At 39.1% G+C, this 21353-nt stretch overlaps 1 protein-coding gene across 4 annotated transcripts in view; it reads left to right on the top strand.

The window, feature by feature from the left end:
- The window catches only part of stxbp5a (syntaxin binding protein 5a (tomosyn)), an 88085-nt gene extending 75667 nt beyond the window's left edge, over window positions 1–12418 (top strand). Inside the window, exons 20-27 of one of the 4 annotated variants that reach the window (XM_034143717.1) lie at window positions 1930–1983; window positions 3959–4009; window positions 5041–5322; window positions 6041–6410; window positions 7181–7346; window positions 7710–7821; window positions 7931–8151; window positions 9567–12418. In XM_034143717.1, coding sequence (XP_033999608.1) covers window positions 1930–1983; window positions 3959–4009; window positions 5041–5322; window positions 6041–6410; window positions 7181–7346; window positions 7710–7821; window positions 7931–8151; window positions 9567–9608 — 1298 coding nt within the window. In that variant the 3' untranslated portion in view covers window positions 9609–12418. The remainder of the gene's footprint in view (window positions 1–1929; window positions 1984–3958; window positions 4010–5040; window positions 5323–6040; window positions 6411–7180; window positions 7347–7709; window positions 7822–7930; window positions 8152–9566) is intronic. The other 3 variants (XM_034143718.1, XM_034143720.1, XM_034143721.1) reach the window with 3 other exon arrangements.
- Window positions 12419–21353: the final 8935 nt, after the last annotated feature.

Raw genomic sequence — 21353 nt, 5'->3', positions numbered from 1 at the left:
AACAGAAGCAGGGGCTTTGTGTTATCGAGAAGTAAAAGCCAAATGGTAAACCAGTTACAAAATATACTTATTAAACCATGTATTTGAATGCACAAAGATAATTGGTAAGGGAGATCAGTGTTTCAAAAGAGCCTCTGCCTTTAATAGTGTTTTATTGAAAGTGTTGCTCATCAAACTGGAACCACACAGACAGGTTTTTGTTGAACCGTAAAATTGTCTTGCTGCTAATTTCATTCTCTCCCAGTCTTGTGAAATGCGCTGTTTGAGTTTATTACCATACATTTATGGGTTTTCAAGAATATTTTCTCATCTGTGCATGCATTCTTTTACCACTTTGCAGTGTTCAATAGACAGGAATACATTTGTTTTAATCTCAAATGATATCCTGGACAGCTGGGCTTTAGGCTGTAAATGTATCTAATCTCCACGATTGCTAATACAGTGTGACAGCTAAGAATTAGGAATTGAATGAAATAAAACTCTGCGTTCTCGTAGAGGAACCCATTCGTTTTCATTATTCATAGAATCATTTCAAACTATAAAAATTCAACCTGGAGGGCCTTGGGTATTTTCATATATTCAGTAACTGCATATTTGTGTAGTTTGTGTAGTATAGTTATTCCAGAGTTAAATGTATAATATCAGTTGCGATCTGATGTGAATTAACTTGGATTTTGAGCAGGGATCTTATTTCAATTAAACATTGAATGTATGGGTGCTAAAGCAGATCTGTTCAGCAGATTAAAATATGAAGCAGTTTTCATATCACTGATGCAAACCAACAAAATCCATTTTCACTTTCTGCCACAGCAATATTTACCGTGTTGCAACAGGGAAAATGTTCTTTTGCTCTTTAACTCGCCTCCATCTTAATCTACGTCATTAGTATTTAAGCTGAAGGAGCTTGGAGTATGAACAGCCCAGATCCATCTCATTAGAGGTAACTTGGCACTGAAATAAGGAGCTTTTTTAAAAAGGTCAGACAGAAAAACAAATCTCAAAGTCGGGAGTGCTGCTGCAGGTGTGAAGAGTGTCCCTGCCCCCCCGCCTGGTGCCACCAGACTGTGGTCTGATACATCTGTCTGCTCTGCATTATTCATAGGCCAGAGAAAGACATGAGGTGCCTCCCTGCGAAAAAATCTGCCAGTCATGTAGTCTAGGGATACGCTTTTTTTTCTGTCGAATCTCAAAGTCTGCCAGTGGAAGATAATAATTTTGATTTCTTTTTTTTATGCAGTTCCACCTGGTTTACCGTGAAATCAGTTTCAGTTTGATGAATTTAGACTCTATTAGTGCAGGGGAGTGTAATATTGTTCAAGAAGTTCATTGGAATAGTTTGATTTGAAATAACTCAAATTGTATCTGCTTATTATTTTCAATGCTTAACCACTTACAGTTATAGGGCAGATGGACTTGATTATGCAAATATATTCAAGCAGCATGACAAAAACATTAGTAGTGGGATAGCAATGCTTCGCAGACCCTTTTTTTTCCTCACATTTAATCCTAGTGTTTTAAATGTTCTGTTTTACATATCAAGTACTTTAAAATCAGTCGAATATGAGCTGAGTTACACATTTTAATTTAATATGTTTGATTCAGTAAAAACAATATAAAACTTGTAGACCCTTGACATTTGTGAAATGAAAAGGGATCAGAGCTTTCCCTGACTAGATCTACACGGCCAATTGTCTTTGTTATAAAAAGCAGGCAAGTATAATAATTCACAGCATTCTTTCATCTGGGAATCCGTTTCAAGGGTTTGTTCCCAAAATAAAGGGCATCCTCAACAGATCAAAGGCCAGTTTTCCACTCAGAATTTAAACATGGGATTTATTAGGGTAGGATTTTGTGTGTAGTAACAAGCCAAAGGGTGTTTCTAACTGCGCATTTACTCTACTTTACTTTCCCCCCTTACAACACCAAAAGTGTTGATGTCAAACAGCAATCTTCAGCAATTCTACAATGGAGGTGGTAGAGGAGGTAAGATTGGCCAAAGGCTTTCATAAGAGGCTGTGTAGGCAGGACAAAGTCCACATTTGTCGTCCACCTAGTTGCCCCCACCCCTGTCTCTGTCCTCCGTGTCATGGTCACCACAGTGAGAAGAAATAGACTAGAGAATAGAGTGCCTAAGTTCAGCTTCACTTCTGGGTTAGCTCCTCTTCCACTATCTTTTGGTTCTCACTGTATTGAATTATAAACAACAGTTGTTTTTTTCTTGGTTAAAATGAAAAGGCGCTCATATTCTCCATCTGTACTCAAGTATATGGTTAGAAAAGTATACACCGAAAGCTGAAAGCTCATGGAGCAGAGGCTAACCTGGAAGCATGGCAGTAATTAAGCTTTCTGTATACATAAAATACAGCTTAACTGCCTTAGATACACATTGCATGCTACATGTATGTAGCACGAGTGTCATATGTAAACGTGCCTGCGTGTTATCTCTGTCCTGACCTCCTGTAGCAGATTCCCTGTGTGCGTTATTGGCTCTGTCGATAGTAACAGTATGATGCCACCAGAGTGGAGAGCAACTCATCTGTCCTACTGTGTCTTTGTGTACCTTCAGTGTGTGTATATGATTACATATCAAGTGCTCAAAGTGTGTCTGCAGAGCGTTGCCTGTTCTGTATCTTAACCTTTTTCTGATTCAGGTGACGATGAGTAGGTAGGTAATGGTATCTTCCAATGCCTGCCACATCTGAGACTGGATTTCTAACCTTTCCCAAACCAGTCCTTCTCAAACCAACATCAAATAACTTTATTTAACTAGCCTGACCTCAATTCCGTAGCCTGAACATTTTAAGCCTGAATATTCTAAGTGTTCAAATATTCAGTACATTTTCCCGACTCTTCTTATCCCTTTGGGGTCAGAAACCATTTATTATTCTTATATTTTAATGGTTTGGTGACCTCATGTAATTCCCATAGGTCCACCAGACTTCTACCTGAGCAGAGGTTTAATTATAAGCGAAAACCCCTGTGTGGAAATGCAGGGCCCTCACATTAAAGTAGAAAGATGGTAGGTGTTTACCATGTGTTAACTGTACATACTGTATGTGTTCATAAATTATGGAGAGGGCTGGAAAACAGCGAGCTTTGAAAACTGGATTATAGGTGAAGCGTCATTCAATTTAAGCCTTTGGAACTTCGTTTAAATGGGGGAAAAAAGTAAAGAAGTTAACCCAACAACATTTTTGCTTGTAAATATTAGGGATGTCTCTAATATGACATCTAACATCTAATATAAGCTTCTTCATTTGTCAAGGTGGGATTCTGTCAGTTTTAAGGACCCGTAAAAAAAAATGCTAGCTTGCAATTCATTCATGACTACCATTAGTGAATGTAACATCTAACTGAACACATGATGAAAGTCCCCTATTCATCACACAGTATTTCTCTAAAACATCTAACACTTTCATTCATTGACGTTTCTGTTTATAGGTTCACTGTTTTGAGTGACAGTTATTAATATAACAAGTAAAAGAGATACAGTTCAAAAGAAGGTGACCACAGTTAAGGTAGCCTACATTAAGTAGCAGTACTTCAGTAACCATCTTTTTCACCGTCTTCTTCCATCTCCTTTTCAGTATTTTCAGTTTCCTGTTGCCTTCCTGTCCTTGGTGCATGCTCCTGTGGCATGAGGGTCCTGAATGGCTGTGCAGTTTCGATGTATCTCACTGTACCAGTCCTCTCTTGCAGGGCATTGTGCAACAAGAGGTCTTCCACAGCATGCCTCTGTGATATACAGAGTTGTGTCTGAGTCTTTGCGCAGTTTCTTCTCCTGTTTAAAGCATATTTGCTCCTTTATTCAATTCAAAATCCCCCCCCGGCACTTTGTTCCACAGCCTTTTGTCCTTTTTTGGTGTATTCAAGCCCAATGCTAGTTATCTAGCTTTGCATGGCATCGTGTGTTAGCGTAGACGTGTGTTTGTAAAGAGGGATGTTCTCTTTTTTCCAGCAAAGATGTCACGGAAATTAAGCTTGCCTACTGAGCTAAAGCCAGACTTGGGTAAGCTTTGACTTCGTGTCTCAAAACAATTTGTATGAAATGCAGTTTATCTTTCTCCCTTCAACTGGACTCCACCACATCCAATTAGTCCGGTTTTATCTGGTTATTAGCCTCAAAATTGGCAAGCTGTGCAGACATTCTCCTAAGTTTGCATGAATCAAAAGTAGCACTGATCTGACCACTTGAAACAATTGAGCTAAAGCAAAGTTTTAGAAATAAATTCAGTGTGAAATCTTCTGCTGTGCTCGGACTCCCACTTTTTGACCTTGGTGGGAGTTCTCCTAGAGGTCAGTGGTGCTATGCCAACTCCATCTCACCGTAACGCTTTCTGTTACTTTTGCAGCTTTCTCTTTCTCTTCTGTGTTCTTCATGTCTTTCCGTTCTCTGTCTGATTTACAAATTGTCCAAAGTATTGTCACTGGCAAAGAACTTGACATTTTTCTTCCTCAGGGGTGCACAAGATTCTTCTCAAAAACATGAACAGTGGTTGCGACATTGTCCAATTAAAATGTGCAAGTGCCAATACATTTACCTGTATGGTTGTTTTAGAGTTCCAGTGTTTTACACATGTAACCAAAGTGCCTGACAGCCGGTCCGTCCGTACTAATAGACTGTTGATTGGGGTGGTACAATCTGAAAATGTTGGTGGTCCTGTATTGCATTGGATTTTTTTCTGTTGTAAAATATATAATATAAAATATGTACAGTATAATGCAAAGTCACTTGTTGCTGCTTTGTTCTGATCTGAGATAAATAAGACCGGCCTTTTATGTATTTACCCACTGTTAAGAATGCAAACAATACTCTAGGATTTATTTCCCAATGTTTCTCTTTCAATTGTCTGACTCAATATCTTGTGTCTTGTCTTAAAATGTAATGCCTTTGACGTCCCAAGTGTTTGTTTTACTAACACTGCCAAAAACTGTTGACCTCAATTTTGTATGTACAGTACAGAGACCACATCTGTGTTGACTATCTTGTGATGTCACTGCTGTGTGGGTGCTTTACCTCTCTCTCTTTTCTCCCCACTGTCCTCCTGTCTGTATGCCCGCCACGGGGTGCCAACCCATTAGACCATCGGGACAATTCTTTCAGCCGCTCGCGCTCCTCCAGCGTCACCAGCATCGACAAGGAAGCCCGAGAGGCCATCAGCTCCTTCCACTTCAGTGACACCTTCGCCCGGAAGGGGGACAGCACGTTGACGCCCTGCCTGTATGTGGGCACTACTCTGGGCACCGTGCTGGCTCTAGCTCTCACATTGCCACCTGCTGGGGAGCAACGGCAACTGCAGCCGGTTATCCTTTCACCTACAGGTGAGTAATGGAACATCAAAAAGAAAGAAGGGATGGAAAATACAATGATGCATTATCTTATAGTACAGGGGTGTCCAAACTGTTTTCACCGAGGGCCAAATACAGAAAAATATACGAAGGGCTGGGCCACTCACTAGAGGTATATTGCCTCATAAGTTAAGTTATATATCAGCAAAATCAATCAAATGTAGGTAAATTATTCTTAATCAGCCTAAATCACAGCTCTCCAGAGGGTTTCAATTATTTTGTTTTCAGCTCATTCCTTAATAGATTGATTATCATAAGAGGACATATGAAGGGTCTATTTCAAGCTTGTTATATAAATAAGTTATTGGGCTTTTTTCTTATCAACTTAGATATGTTCGAAAATGTTTTCAACTTGAATTGACTGAATTTATTTGAAAGGTGGGCTCATTAACAAATGAATATTACTGTATAATCTGTTTTTATCTATATGTAAGACGTACAATACAAGCACAAGTTTCATTTGAAGGCCATACTGCATTATAACTTCATGAATTTGGCGCGGGCCGCATTTGGCCCCCGGGCCGAAGTTTGGACACCCCTGCTATAGTAGATGAAAACCTATTTTTTGTGCCAACTCTCTATTATAAATCAGAGTTAAATGGTTTGAATACAATAGCACCACTATAAAAAGATAAAGCTACTGAAATGATATCACATTTTCTATAGCGAGCCTTTTCCTTCCGTTCGATAGGCATGTTGGTGCGGCTGAAGGGCAGCATCATGCGGATGGCTCTCCTGGACTCAACAGGTTCAATGCTGCCGCCTGCGTTTGAGCCTTGGTTTGAACCCAACGTAACAGCAGATGGGGAAGAAAGAGAGAAGGTCCGTAAGCGCCGGCCTGTCTCAGTGTCCCCCTCCACCTCCCAGGACCTCAACGAGAGCCAGTATGCTGTGGTGTGTTCAGAGAAACAGGCCAAAGTCATTTCCCTCCCCTCCCAGACCTGCATCTACAAACACAGTATCACTGAGGCCTCCTTCATCTTGCGGGCAGATGTTGTGCAGATGAGCCAAGGCGTGTCTCTGGCCTGTTTCTGTGCCAATGGCCACATCATGACCCTCAGGTGAGAAACGGTCTGCATCAGTCGGAAATTCCTGGGTTTAATGAAAATGTATCAATTAAAGTCAGATTATACGTATCATGTTCAGAAGATCAGATTTAAGGCAAGTTGTTTTTAAGACCAAAGTTGCTGGAGGAACCAGATTTGTTCAGAATGATAAGGACAAACGCACTAATTATATAAAGTACAGCTTTTAATGTGTAAATTAGCCAATAAGGGAGTTTTGCTAGATTTGGTTCTGACCAATAAAGGAGCAGGAGGCGGGAACAACAAATATGTTTTTTAACTCATAGGGATCGTGCATGAGGCTTGAGATGGTGGTTGGGTATTAAGCTATGTTTTGGGCTCAATATGAGTAATTCCGACATTCTGAGCAAAGCAAACAAATGGATTATGGAAAAGCGGATTAGGCTGCAGAGATAGAGACGTTTATTGGATTGATTTAACTCAATATAACTCCGAGCTGACCACAGCTTTTACTTTCAGTTTTGTTACATATGCCGACAAACCTATTGCATATTCAGGGAATGTTTAATGTCAAAAGACAGATTTCAGTATCACTTCAATGGTATTTGATGATTAAATTATGCTATGGTGTTTCAGGAGATTGCCCTAATGCTAAAATACAGTGTTGAAAAGTCACTGTGTTACTAAAATAAGCACAGTGATCTTGTGTTTGGGTTAGACTTAAATTCCAAAATCATTTATTGGCAGGCTTATAGTATTCTTTAGATCTGAAATCACATACATCTTTTCTGTTTTTCCTTGTCTAGTGTGCCGGGGCTGAGACCACTCATGGATGTAAACTACCTGCCTTTGACTGACATGCGGATAGCAAGGACGTTCTGCTTCACTAACCTGGGTCAGGCCATGTACCTCTGCTCCCCCACTGAGGTCCAGAGGATCACCTACAGCCAGGACACCTGTGAAAACCTACAGGTCAGTCAATATTAAACATACAGGAAACACTACACATGGATTTACCAAGTCAGTTTATCTACTGTAGCTAGCTAATAAGCCAAGATAAAAAACAGCAGGAGCCTTTTTTGCACCTTGAATAAAGTAGGAGATTGACATGTTTCACAATAATATCAAAGTTTGTATTGGTCCAAAGCTAACGTAGGTGGGAGTAATGATCACAATTTTTGACATGATAATCCCCATCTGTAGATATTTGTTTGTCAATGATACAGTGCAATTTATAGAAAATTATATCATATTTTCATTATTTCAACAATTTATAATTTATTTATTGAGATGATTTATTTATTCAGCAGGATGATGTGTGTGTTGGTCTTTCAGGAGATGCTGGGGGAACTTTTTACACCGGTGGAGACACCAGAGGCCCCCAACAGAGGGTTCTTCAAAGGCCTCTTCGGGGGAGGAGCTCAGTCCCTGGACAGAGAGGAGCTATGTAAGCCAAACCTACTGATGCCCAGATCTGCAGTCCTTCAGTCCTTTGTTGATTCATCTTCTCATCAACACATCTTGCCTTGTTCTTTTCCTTTCATATCCTAAATCAGTTGGTGAGATTTCTTCTGGAAAGGCAAACCGAAGTCTGGCCCAGCACATCCCAGGCCCGGGTGGCTTGGAGGGGATGAAGGGGGCAGCATCAGGTGTGGTTGGAGACTTGGCTCGCGCCCGGATAGCTCTGGATGAAAGAGGCCAGAAACTGGGCGAGCTGGATGAGAGGACAGCTGCCATGATGACCAGCGCAGATTCCTTTTCCAAACATGCCCATGAGGTAACAGAAAATGTTTAAAAGTGTAAAATCTAGAGCTAGCATGAAACTACATGTATACAGTCCCTCACAAAATGAAGCAGTCTGCTAAAAATAAATTGTTAACTGAGAAATAGTCTTCTTAAGGCAGAAGACAAAAGTAATAATATGGATAAACCTGGTTTCACCTGTATTAGCTTCAAGTCAAAGTCAACTTTATTGTCAATCTTCCAGTTTGTGTGTACAGACAGAGAGATCGAAATACTGTTTCCCACAATCCCGAATACAAAAACAAATGTCTATAAAATATTAAAATATGTGTGCAAATATGTATATATATATACACAGTCAAATACACGTTTTTACATGTGCACCGACCTAAATAAAAACACAACAATCAATATATACAAAATAATTTTGATTGTCTATTAGATGATGATTAGATGATATGCAATTCCTCCTTAAACACACTGCATACTGTAAGAACATTATATACACACTTGATGCAGTGCAGGGATATACTTCAACATGTATTCTTAAATACTGAGCTCTGTCTTCCACAATTATTTTCAGAAATATTACTCATTTACACTTATTAACCACCAGAGGGCAGTATATGCCTGTATAAAGTATGCAGTACTGTTGATAGGGAGCCATTGTCAGATATAGAGAGTCAGTATTACTTTAAGATTTTCTTATAATAAATGACAGAGATATGGATTCAAACTATGTTAGGTCTCCTGTTGCCTGCAGTGCTAATTATTTGACCAGGTGAAACAAATTAAAGTAACTAGTAATTAGTATTGATGAGAGATTTTAAACCATGAATTAATTGTGAGAATCATAGTTTGTCTAACTCACAAGTTTGGAGAATTTTATGTTATTTTTTAAAGGTCACGTATTATTCAAAATCCACTTTTTCATGTCTTTTTTACATAAACATGTGTCCCCTCTGTGTAAAGAGATTCTGAAAGTTTCAGGAAAAAAGATTCGCTCACTTTTAGTCCTGATCCATTTATATAAAAACCTGTCTGAAAATGAGCTGATCAGATTTTGGCCACTTTATGATGTCATAACGATTTTTTGGCTTGTGTAACCATTAGCCAATCACCAACTAAGGTAACACCGGCCCACCTTATCACCTGAATCTCCTCCTAGAGCACCATTGGGTTCTTTTTAACCAAATATCTCTCAGAGGGGCTTGGGGAGTGGCTCCTTATTTTCATCTAAAGTAACAGACAGTGAATCAGCACTTTTGAAACAGGGCTGAAACAGAGGGGATTATGGGATGCTACAATGCATGATCTGTTTGGTATTTCGAGCCAAACACTTCAGAGACATGTTTTGTATATATCTGAGACCTATAATATATTGATAAAAACAGTATAATAGGGGACCTTTAAGCAATGTTCTAACTCCAATATTTTCTGTGTGTCCAGATGATGCTGAAGTGCAAAGACAAAAAATGGTACCAGTTGTAAACGGTGACGGGGGAGGAGCAGAGTTATGTGGACGCGACTGTCACCTTCCATTGGCTCATTTGGACTCACCGTGACCCCCCACCCATCTGTCTGTCCATACATCCATCCCTCCAAGCCTTCTTCACTGGGACACTTGGGATTATCTTCCCTAGCACAATGTTGAATACTGTTCTTACCTCAGTCTTAGGGTGGAACTGAGGGGTAGACAGGGGTGAAGGACAACCTCAGAGGGAGCACATAAATGGTGTCTTTTTAAAAAAAGTTTTTGTCTCTTTGTTTATCTCTGTTCGACTTCTCCTCCGAGGTAGCCGATTGGCCCACGCACCTGGAGATTCTTCATACTCATTTGCCAAAATGTCCTTTAATGTTGTCTCCACTCCGAGCCCATCGGGGGGGCCATGTCAAACCGACGAACATAGCTGAAAAAAAGACAAGTATCTATTGAAGAAACAGACTAAAAAACATTCTTAACAATGTAAAAAGAAGGAAAAATAATCTAAATACATCATTATATATACATAAATCTAATAAATGTGCAACGCTGTATCCACTTCCGAGTGACAAGTACAAAAGAAAAGGAAAACTCATCAAAGAGGAAAGAGCAGCGTGTGACGGCGGCGATGGAGAGACACAGGAAGAGCTGAACAGTGACGCCTCCTCTATGCAGAGAGTCACAGGGATAAAAGCAACTTAATCTGATGTACACTGGATATTTCGTCATCTCGCTCAACCTCTAGACTCTCCTCTGTATCTTACAGACTTTCATATCGTTACCAACAGTGTGTGCGTGTGTGTGTTAATTTCTATTTTCTTGCCATTCCTCTATTTGTTATTCGTTGGGTTTATTGCTCTGTCTGTATTATTGGAAAATCTCTTATTTTTCTATGGTTGTGAAAGTGGATGATATTTGATTTGTTGAAAAAATACTTTTTGTGGCTTTTATCTAACAACTCAAATTAATTTCTCCTTATGAAAAGGGCTGGAATCTAAAAAAGGAGGGCAAGGATATAAAAGGCATATATCATTTAGTACTCACTGACAATGGCTACATCTGATTTACTGACTCTGAAATCTCAAAGCAAGTGCGTATGAACCACACACTTTTATTGTTTACCTGATGTGATGTTAACTGCCTCTCTCGACCTCTATTGTCGTAAGCTTCCACAGTTTGCGAGTGGGACTGTAAAATGCCGATGACATCAGTGTTAAATACACAAAAGTCTAGCCAGATTTTGTGGAGTTTCCAAGTTCTGCAGTCCACACCGATATGGCGATTACCTTCACATGAGGGGAAACAACTATTTGTGTATTCATATATGCAGAATAATAGTAATACAGATGTGTAATCCTTTAAAAGCATATGTTTAAAACACATTTCAGGTTTTGCTGACAGTTGTCTGTATGAGAAAGTTATCTTTGTGATTTATTTGTTTATATTTATTTATTAAGGTGCAAAAGACAGTTGTGTTTGGTGTCAGAAACGTTCACCTCCATTATTATCTCGTTTCTATTTCCATATTTGCAGTAAAGCTGAAATGTGGTATATCTCTCTGTCTACCAGGCTTTTGACCTTTATTTGTATATAAGTAAATAGTTTGACAATCTAAGACCAACTGGAAAGTAGATGTCGAGGTTGCTCGAGCAGAAGAGGAGAGAGGCCATATTTTTTCTGACGCCAAAGAGTTGCTTTAGCTTTTCCATTGCATTATAATTTGGCTCGTCATTTCACCGGAAAGTATCGTACATACAGACAGGATCAGGTCCATTAAGAAATATATTATTCATCATCTTTCAGGGTTCAAGAAATGGAGAAATTTGCAATGGAACTCAGCCATTTATAGTACTATGGTTTCACAATATGTCATATATGTAACTTTTGGACTAATGTTTAATGTTTGAAGTGCCCTAACTGTCGGTTGATAACAAAACAAAAACCTAAACCATTCATCCGTGTGTTTGTTCATGAATGAGTGTTTATATGTCTCTCTGTGTCAGAGTGTGCTCATGTAAATTAGGTGATATTATTTAGGATATTGGTTGTTAATAATTGATGTACAAGTCAGCAGGCCGTGTCCAGTTGAGTGTCTGTTACACTAACTAAAGCCACCAATGATGATAACAAGATAACAGTAGGATAATGAGCATTAGAGAATGACCTCTAAACATCTGGTTTTATTTAACTGCCGCATGTCTGGTCTTTGCACACATGCTTCGACTCTCCTCCACTGCAGTCTTTGCCTTTTTCTCTCTTCCTCCAGTGAGTCTTCCACTGACTCTCTGGGTCCACAGCGACAGATATGGCCTTCTCTGTGTTTAGTAAAGCATTGTTGTGTGGATGTTGGTAGATAGCTCCGTCTTTAATCCCCAAGGTAACAAATAGGAAAAAACTACTTCAGGAAAAATAAGTAGTTTTAGCTAGAGTTCATCCCCAAAAACTTGTTCTATGTCTTTCCCTCCAACCCGGCTGTTATTTGTGTTATACTTGGTTTATTTTGTTCAATGTCATACCTGTTTTTCATCTTCGTGTGACTTGTTTCTTGTCCCTACATACAGTATGCAGTATTCTTACCCGATACAATCCACACACTCAAGCAGCAAGAGGGAGTCCTGTCTATCTGCCATATGCCATCTTCTGTCCTGGATTCAACAGTTATCAGTGGGTTGCAGTATTTTTCTCATTGTAGCCAATTTTCTTGTACAGTTTTATGCAACTTTCACATGGATGTTTATGACTTTATCTGCTGCCACACAAATTTAAAATTATGTAGATAGAGATTACTGTGCAATGGAAAATAAAAGTGGAAAATGTATGTTTTGTCTTAAAGCATCTTTAAAATACTTCTTATACAGAATTTAAACTGTAAATATTTTGCTGCAGATTAAACAAAAACATAGCAAGGATAGAAAGTACAATTGTGTACAAAATGTCCGTACATATGCCCATACTAGAACAAATACTGTTTGCGAATATTAGGCTGTTGATTTGGAAAATGTGTTCCTATTTGTATCTGTACACTAGATGGCAGCAAACACACATGCTTGTCTAAATGCTAGTAGGGAAAATATAGTGTTCAACAAAAAACAATGCAATCCTATCTTATAAATTATCATTATGCTATCCAAACAGATCATATTTTACTAGAATAAATGTATGTAGGAAACAGAAACTATAAAATTCAACTGTAAAGCAAGAATCAATTACTTTCAAATGTTCTGTTAAAAGAACAAAAATATTGCGTTAGTCACTGTAATTGCTCGATTTGTTACCCTATGATCTTTTGTGTGCTTATACTGTATTGCTCACTTTCTTAGAGAAACACAATCCTGTATTGATCACACTACGTGACTTTCCAATGTGCTCTCTGGTTTCTCAGAAGTCATGACACAGATGACGAAGTGGTCAGTTGAGATCAAGAAGGTCACCTTAGTTCCGGAAAATATATTTTGTTTTGTTATTTTTACTCTTGACTGGTTGTTCTGAGGTTTTTGATACTTGAATCACAGGAAATAGCAAAAGTACCTCTAAGTGACCCTGATCGTGACTTTTGGTAAATGTTCTGCATTTCACAAGAAACATAGTAATTATCTTACACTGGGAAGCTTTCTCTTGTATTCTCCACTTAACTGCCTTACAATAAACCACTGCTATTAGGAATAGATTATTGAATAAGAGATACAAACTCAGTTAAGCTTCACATTTGGGTCATTGAGTTCACCTAGCACAGTATTGCAGTGACAAATTGTGGATAAATTGCTGCAGCAGCTTGGCTGACTATTTCCTTACTGGAGAAAGATTTACACATAGTAACTTAAAATGTTCAGTGCTTCCTGACATTAGCTTGGTGACTCATAGTTAAGAAAAGACAGACTATTACTAAGAAGACAAAGCAATACAGCATACTGTAACATGAAGATAATTAATTATGCTAAATTATTTACCCTGCGCAGTTGACAATCCAAAACGAATGAATAAGTTATAAACCAACACACTCAAACTCGCACTCCCACACAAACCCTACTGCAAATACAACTATTGATTGCTGGCTGGAGGTGTAGAGCAGACCATGATTGAATGTGTTATTTGAATGATCAATTTAACAAAAACAGCTACACTACTATTTCCTTTTATGGTCTTCTAATTGGATTTAAAAATAGATCACTATTGTGCTAACAAATTCATAAGCAGCAGCGTTGTCCATTATTTTCTAAACAGTAGTTATAATGACTTGCAGTTTGCTAAGACTATTTAAATGCAACATACTTTAATAATGCATGCAATTTACTAGAATAAATAATAGATTAAGGAAAAAATATGAAAATAGGAACCCTCCTCCTTGTCTTGTACTCCATCTTAACACATCAAATGAATAGGGGCTATGGCCTTGTGGCCTGTCATCATCCTTCCTTTTATGTAAACAAAAATATCAAACAAAGTGCTGTCATAATTTTATTATGAAGAACGCATGTGTTTTCATAAAAGAAAAAGGTTCTGTGCCTGTGAGAGGTTGAAGGGTAAGTTAAGGGGAGATTGAGAGAGACAGAGACACAGGGAAGGAGATTGGCTAGGTGATGAAAAAAAGCCTCATGTTGATTCGGTCAATTAGACTGAAGCCACGAAGAGAAGGTCACCGGGGAGAAATGTTTGTTGATGCATACTGTTTGAACCTCTGACCTTGTTAGAGCATGCACAAACACACAGATATATAGGGTTAGAAGATGAGCACACTGCTCAGCGAATGACACGTCACTGTGACTGTTGCCGTGGTGACTGGAAACATGAATGACCAGAGCCATGTCTGCACAGCAGGAACCAGCATGACACCTGAGAGAAACAGGAGGAGTAGGAGCTGGACAAATTGTCTTTGCTTGATTAAACCATCCCTGTAGTCAGAAACGTAAGATTCTGTATGTGCTTTCATTCTCACAGTGTAATATTTAAGAAGGTCAACCATAAACCGAGTAATTACAGGCAATGGCAGGTTTGTTATAAATACGTCACCTGATGTTTACTGTTAAAGACAGCTGATTCTGCTAGTTAGATACTACTGTTTCCTGGGCAAAATATCAAAAGCAATCCATTTTGATGACACCAATCTTTTTTGTTAGAAAAATTACACTTTTCAGTTGAATGATATCCCAATTTAAGCTTGGATATCCTGCGATATTTGTTATTGGATGCCTTATTTTATATTTCTGTTTATAAACAGAAATATAAAATAAGGCATCCAATAACAAATATGTACTGACAACATATCAGTATACTGATATGTTGAGCCTGAAGATAAATCAAACAATAGTTAACCAACCATAGATCCAGTGGCGTAACAAGGTTGTGATTGGCCCCGGTGCAAATATTGTTTTGGGCCCCCCCACCACATGTTGTAGGCTATCAACAACAGCCTGCCCTGGCCTCATACCACCACAGCCTGACAACGGCACAGCGAACTAATCACACAATCACTTTACAAAATTAATCGAGATTTCGAGGACGATGTATGTAAAAAAAACAGTCTAATTTCGTAAATGTAGCCGTTACATCTCCTTGTTCTCTCTTGTCCTTTCTCTTTGAGAGCCGCTCTTGTGCTTTGGTTTGCTGTACATAAATGCAGGCTATTCAATTGTGTATGCTGCCGAACTTGCTGCTGCCAGACAAATTACAAATTAATTTAGGTTGCTTGGTTACTTTGAAGACTGCGTGAACTGGCCAATGCCATTATTTTTGCATGGGCCCCGGTGCGTTGCACCGGCTGCACCGTCGATAGTTACGCCCCTGCATAGATCAGATGGATGAAAGGACCATCTGTTAAGCTAGATGTCACTTTTTAATGTATTCTGGTTACGATATGCTTTTGAAATTACCCCCACCGATTTATTTTCCTAAGTAGCCTACAATATAAGACTTTTAATATGGGGCATTATCTAATTTAGCCTATAGCCCATTTTACCATCTGTTCAAGTGTCTAATAAAAGGATAACAGGCTACTGTAGCTAGCCCTGGAAGACAATTTAAGTGTGGTTCACACAAAGTATGTCTGACTCACTACAAGCCGCAAAGTAAATCGAACACACCTTTTCCAAGAGGGCGGTATATTCAAACTTGCCCTGCCTTTTTTTTTTGCACTTTACAAACTCTGGCGTACTTCTTACATTTCATGTAGCTTAGCACTTTTTAGCATCTGTTCTGCCTCATCATGCTGCTATTTAAGAATGCTTTGTGTAAAAATAACCCAGTAGCCAGTCTGTTTTGTTGCAGAATTTTGACCTAGCAGGAACAACACAGGTGTAATTAATCACAATAATTAAGGCTGCATCCCATTAACGTGAGCCAAAGTCTGTGCTCTGCGGTTGGCTATAGGGAATGGTTGCTAAGTGGTGCAGTTTCCAGGGACACTAGATTGAACCCAGCCATCATTGACTAAATTAGTTACACCTGTGCTTTTCAGGCTGTGACAATTAAATCAAATGTCTGCTGTGAAAAACCTTTTTTTAACTGTCCCTTTTCGTCATATTTCGTAATTTTATTAGTTATTTATGGTTAAAAACAGACACGAGCAAGCCTGAAGTTGGACTGAGTATGCTGTTACAGTAGCATTGGACCTTCCGTGGCCTACTGAAGTACTATGGCGTCTTCACAACAACAAGGTAAGAGTGAATTAGCTAGCTATGGATGTTGCTGGTGTTGGATGCTAAATTTAGCCTTTAAGCTGCTGCTATAATCCTGTGTGCAGTTGTCTATTTATTGTAATTTCTATGGCAAATTGGCAAGCAAAAATACATGCTGCTCTCCTGGTGTTGACTTGAAATAGGAATCGTAGCTTGGGTAATGAATGTTATGAGCTGAATTGTTTTTGCAACATATTTCCCCTGGCTGTTTGACTGTGTCCCGTTGGCTCACTCTCTGAAGTTAGTAGAGGGTAATATTGTATACAGTAAATTGGCTTTATAGAGATGTAAACAGGACGATTATAGCACATGTTCACATATTCATTTCCCAGTAATGGGCTACAAGTATCATGGGAAAACTCGACATGGCCTTTGTCACACACTCACAAACTCTCTACAAACATTTCATTCCTGTATGTGTCAACTTGTTTTGATATTTATATCATAATTGCAACTACCTGCCAAGCCCCTGTTTTACAATTTGCTTCGCTGCTCGCTCCAAAATACTGTTTTGAAGACCTAATTGGAAAATCATAATAAGTGTCTTTACTTACTTTGACTAAAGACGACACCCAAAAGGATGAATTTCAATAAGGGGGATACAAATACACTATTACATGTTGCCTCTGGATATTGTTTCAACTCTGTCAAGGTCTGTCAAATAAATATGATGCATATTTTTCTATCTGTCTGAGTTTAAACCCATTTCCAGTTTCAGCTGAAAATATGCTTTTCATAATAAAGCGGCACAACTTGAGCTGTTAGTCAAGGCTCATTTAAATACATATGTTTCTGTTTGGTTTAACTGTATCCAGTTAACATACAACCCGCACATAACAGAGCTGTGTTAAAAGGATCATTTGCTCCAATCTGTCAAGCTGAGAAACATCTGTGTTTTGTGTGTGTGTGTGTTTGAGTGTGTCGACTGGGAGAGAAGGGGTGTCTACAGTATAACAGACATGGGTGTGGTTGGAACTCTGACCTTGTAATTTTAAGTTGGCTTGAACCCAGTACTTTTCTTCCTGGTGGAGTGAATAGAGTTTGAAATGTCAGTGATGGAACTGTGACCTGCTGCCCTGTGATTGCTCAGTCAAAAGCTCTCCTCTCTGCCCTTGAGGAAAGACACCCATTTACTCACAGGCCTGTAAATTGACTGCTATGAAAAATGCAAACCAATGCACGTTTAACTGAGAGGAAATGGGAGCACACGCATTTACAACGTCATGGAATGCTGAGTAACACAAAATGGCCACCATCCAAACCCTCAGCCTGTGCAAGCAATTTCAATTTGCTGTAATATGTGGTTTTGAAATACCACAGCACTAATAAATACACATTGAGGTCTTGTGTGTGCAATTACAACAGGCCCTGAAGTGCAGTTTAATCAGTCTGGTTCTGAGAGCCATGATTTAGGAATTGAAGAGCTGTTTTTAGACAGATGATGAGTTGATAGTAAACTAGTAATGCTCTTTTAGTCTGTGGTCCATTTTAATTGATTGTACTGTAGAGACATTTCACTTGCAATCGGCCTGTGAATTTGTCCCTGATGATCATTCTATTTTCTAATATATGTGTGAGCATTTTAGGCTGTATCAAATGGTTTAAAGCTTTAAGAGTAAAACAAAATAAGGTCCAACAACTTTAATTTTGCTAAAACACAATATTTCTGCAAGGTTGCATTTAAAGATTATGCTGTACAATATTTTTATAAATATTCTTATATCATTTATAGAATTGCCTTCCAGTGTTGGCTGCGTAGGATTGTTTGCGACGTGTGTTATCCTAACATTCCGATATTTAGAGGCTTTGGATTTGTTTATCAACCCGTTTCCATCAAACTAAATATTCAGCTCCAATCCGTTTTGTTGGCATTTAGCCTTTTTATAAAGACATGTTTCTCCTCCTCTCAAACTGCTCTCCAGTTTGTTGCACACGATCAGAGGCACACAGTGACAATTTGAACCCATTAAAGCAAAATGATTAAAAAATAGAGAAATTAGTAACTTTATCCATTTTGAGGGGTTTTTTTCATTGAAAAAGGATGTCCTCATGAAAGATGATAAAGCATTTGAAGCTTCATTCGAAAACCTTTTTCCATGACAAAATGATGACTAGTTTTGAACATTTGATTCATACGAGCAAAGTGCTTCTCTTATGCCAGAATTAACTGTTTTCTTGAAGGAGAGAAGACACTTGAAAAAAACAAACATGCCTGCCCTTTGTGCAAGGATTTGATTTGTTGCATTAGTAAAATCCTTGAACATTTTATGTCAACATATTTATTGCTATGTAGGAGTGTTTTCAGGAGTGACATGGCTTCTCCTGGAGAGGGACCGTTTCAATATGCAAGACATGCCATGTTTCTGCATGAAAGGAATGAAACTTTAATGGCTGGTTTTAAGGCAGCCTCAGAGCTGCAGTGGCTAGCAGATTGTTTGACTGCATGAGATAGTTTGTTCCATCATTGACCTTCAGCTGCTATCAGGATAGTTTGCAAAGACTCTTTTATTCATGTAATACTTTGTATTACTTTTTTAAAAGTTATTATTATTGCTTCAATGTTGTGTTATGACTTAAAGTGGATGAGTGTTAAAAGGAACACGTTCTCCAAAGTGTATGCAGTCGGCTTTTTAAAACCTGATGGGCTCTCAGGTGAAACACACTCGTAGGTGCAATCCCAGGGTGTTTCTCAATGTCGAGGACGCTTCCTTGGTAGGACATGTCTTCCGAGTCGGGTCCTTCAGAAGCGAGGCAAGAATCCTTCCTTGCCTCGGAAAAGGAAGAATGGTCGGAACAGGCTAACGGGTGTCCAGGTGTGCGTCATATGAGAGGCCCCCCCCTTACATTTTCCGCCAAAGATTTTGGAAATTGGTCCGTATGCAAAGCTTTGGGGGGATTTTAAGACTGCGGGGACTCGATGACGTAGCATCCTTGAAATGGTGGCTCTGGAGGAGCCTTCCTCGGCATTGAGAAACACCCCCGCACTGTGCCATTTGGCAACCATTTCCATGTGTCCTGGTTACCATAACAGATTCATCCAGGTTGCATGCTATATGCCATAATGCATATTTGATCATACCAGAATTTCTAATCTAGTGGTTGCACCCCATCAATAATTAACAGTTTCAGCAGGGCATCTGTTTATATTTCCTGTATGGCAACAAGAAACAGTCTATATAACTGAGGTTAACATTTAGTGTGACATTCTTTGTTGCTGCACAGCAGCTTCAAAATGTAATATGCACCAATGTTTAAAAAGAATGACAGTGTCTTAGCTACCAAATTGTGTGGAGTAACAAATACACAGCCCCTTTCAATATTCCCAGGAGACCTACAGTACAGTATAACATGCAGTCAAAAGGGAGTAATAATCACACATAATCCTTATCAATGCCAAATGCCAAACAGATCCCCTATCTGACAAAGAACCTATAATTTCTCGTACAAATCTTCGGTCTGGAGATATCTGAAATATCCCAACAATGAAAAAGCTTGTGTTAAGGAATATGTTAATTTCTTTCTTCTGGTGGTTACTTCAGCATGGGCCATTAAAGATGATATGATACAAGTGCATACAATAAGTGCACATTTTCTTAGACCAAAGACTATTTGCAGAACCTCTGCTAAAAGGAGCACTTTCTGTAAAAGGAGGGACTTATTTCATTTACTTAGGGGGTCAAGGTATGTCAAATCTGCACTGACCTGTTCTGACAGAGGTGCCTTTTTTTTATTCAAAATGCTGTAAAGCCAATCACCAACCAGGAGGGAACGCATCATTTTCCTATTTTGTCTGCTCAATGACAGGCTGTTCCAAATCTGGATAGTAACTTGCAGTCTAGGCAACCTGTGGTCTTTGGGGTTAGGAAGAGCTGCAATTAGTGCAGACTTTGCTTTTCTCCAGTAATGCAGTATAAGCAATAATTTGTAGCAGGCGTGTTCCCTCAATGTGTTGTGGTGACAGGCTTGTCTCTCTAGAGGTGTGGTCTGAGGTTAAAGTGAAACAACCAGAAGGCTGTATGTCACATTTACTGGTCATGTTGTACAACATGGATATGAGAAAGTAAACTTGTTCAGTTTATGTTCCCGTCTTAGGTTAAGTCTCATAAATAACTACTGCTGTATGGCAAATCAAAGCCAGCGACTTTTATTGAAGGATTGAAAGTTAGTTGGTGGCCATTACATATAAATCTCACTCCTCTCCATTTGCACATCCTTTGTAACAATTTCTCTGACGCTGCAACAAGATGTCTGAGGACACAACGCAGCCTTCAGTACCCCCTCTGTGATTGACTGGCTTGGGTATTAATTTAAGTTTCAGCCTCCGCAGGAAACAACACTTTTAGTGAGAGGCAGGTTGTGATTAAGTATTGACCTTCCACTTTTATTTCATACAATACAGGGGAGTTAACTGAAGCCATTTCCTGGCCTTCAGGACATGCAGTCTGAGTAATATGAGGCTACAGAAGGGCAGAACTGTAGGTGTGAAGAGCCGAATCTGGTCAGCATATTTCCCACGCCAAACCTTCATAATGGACCTGGCGAGTTGATATGCAAGCTTGGAGAGGATGAAAGTATTGTAAGAGCTGTATGCTCTGGTATGTTAATGGTGGTTTACTACTTAGCTTCACTCTACCTTACAGTATACTGCTGTATTAATCTTTCCCACTCCTAGCTTTACTTGACCTTTAAACTGTACACCCCAGCACGTGCACGTGCATCGGCCAAACGGCTCGCTGCACCAGCACTGCGAGGGGGACCCAAGTTCCCATCTGCAAAAACACGTCGGTTTGCTATCCTGGCTCCAAAATGGTGGAATGAGCTCCCCATTGACATCAGGACAGCAGAAAGCCTACACATCTTCCAGCGCAGACTAAAAACTCATCTCTTTCGACTCCACTTCGAGCAATACAATTACTAACAAAGAATTTCTAACACACTTGTATATATATTATTATATACTAATAAAGGACTGGCTTATCTAAAGCCAGTTGAGTAGCACTTGAAATGTTTTGGCTCTATGAAACCTGATGTACTTATATGATTCTGTTTTCTTCAAGTTTGTATCTTCCTGGTCGAATGCAC

The sequence above is a fragment of the Trematomus bernacchii genome, unplaced genomic scaffold (genome assembly GCF_902827165.1).
Source record: "Trematomus bernacchii unplaced genomic scaffold, fTreBer1.1, whole genome shotgun sequence".
Lineage (NCBI taxonomy): Eukaryota > Metazoa > Chordata > Actinopteri > Perciformes > Nototheniidae > Trematomus > Trematomus bernacchii.
The sequence above is the reverse complement of the archived record's forward strand: the minus strand, read 5'-3'. Positions and strand labels throughout refer to the sequence as shown.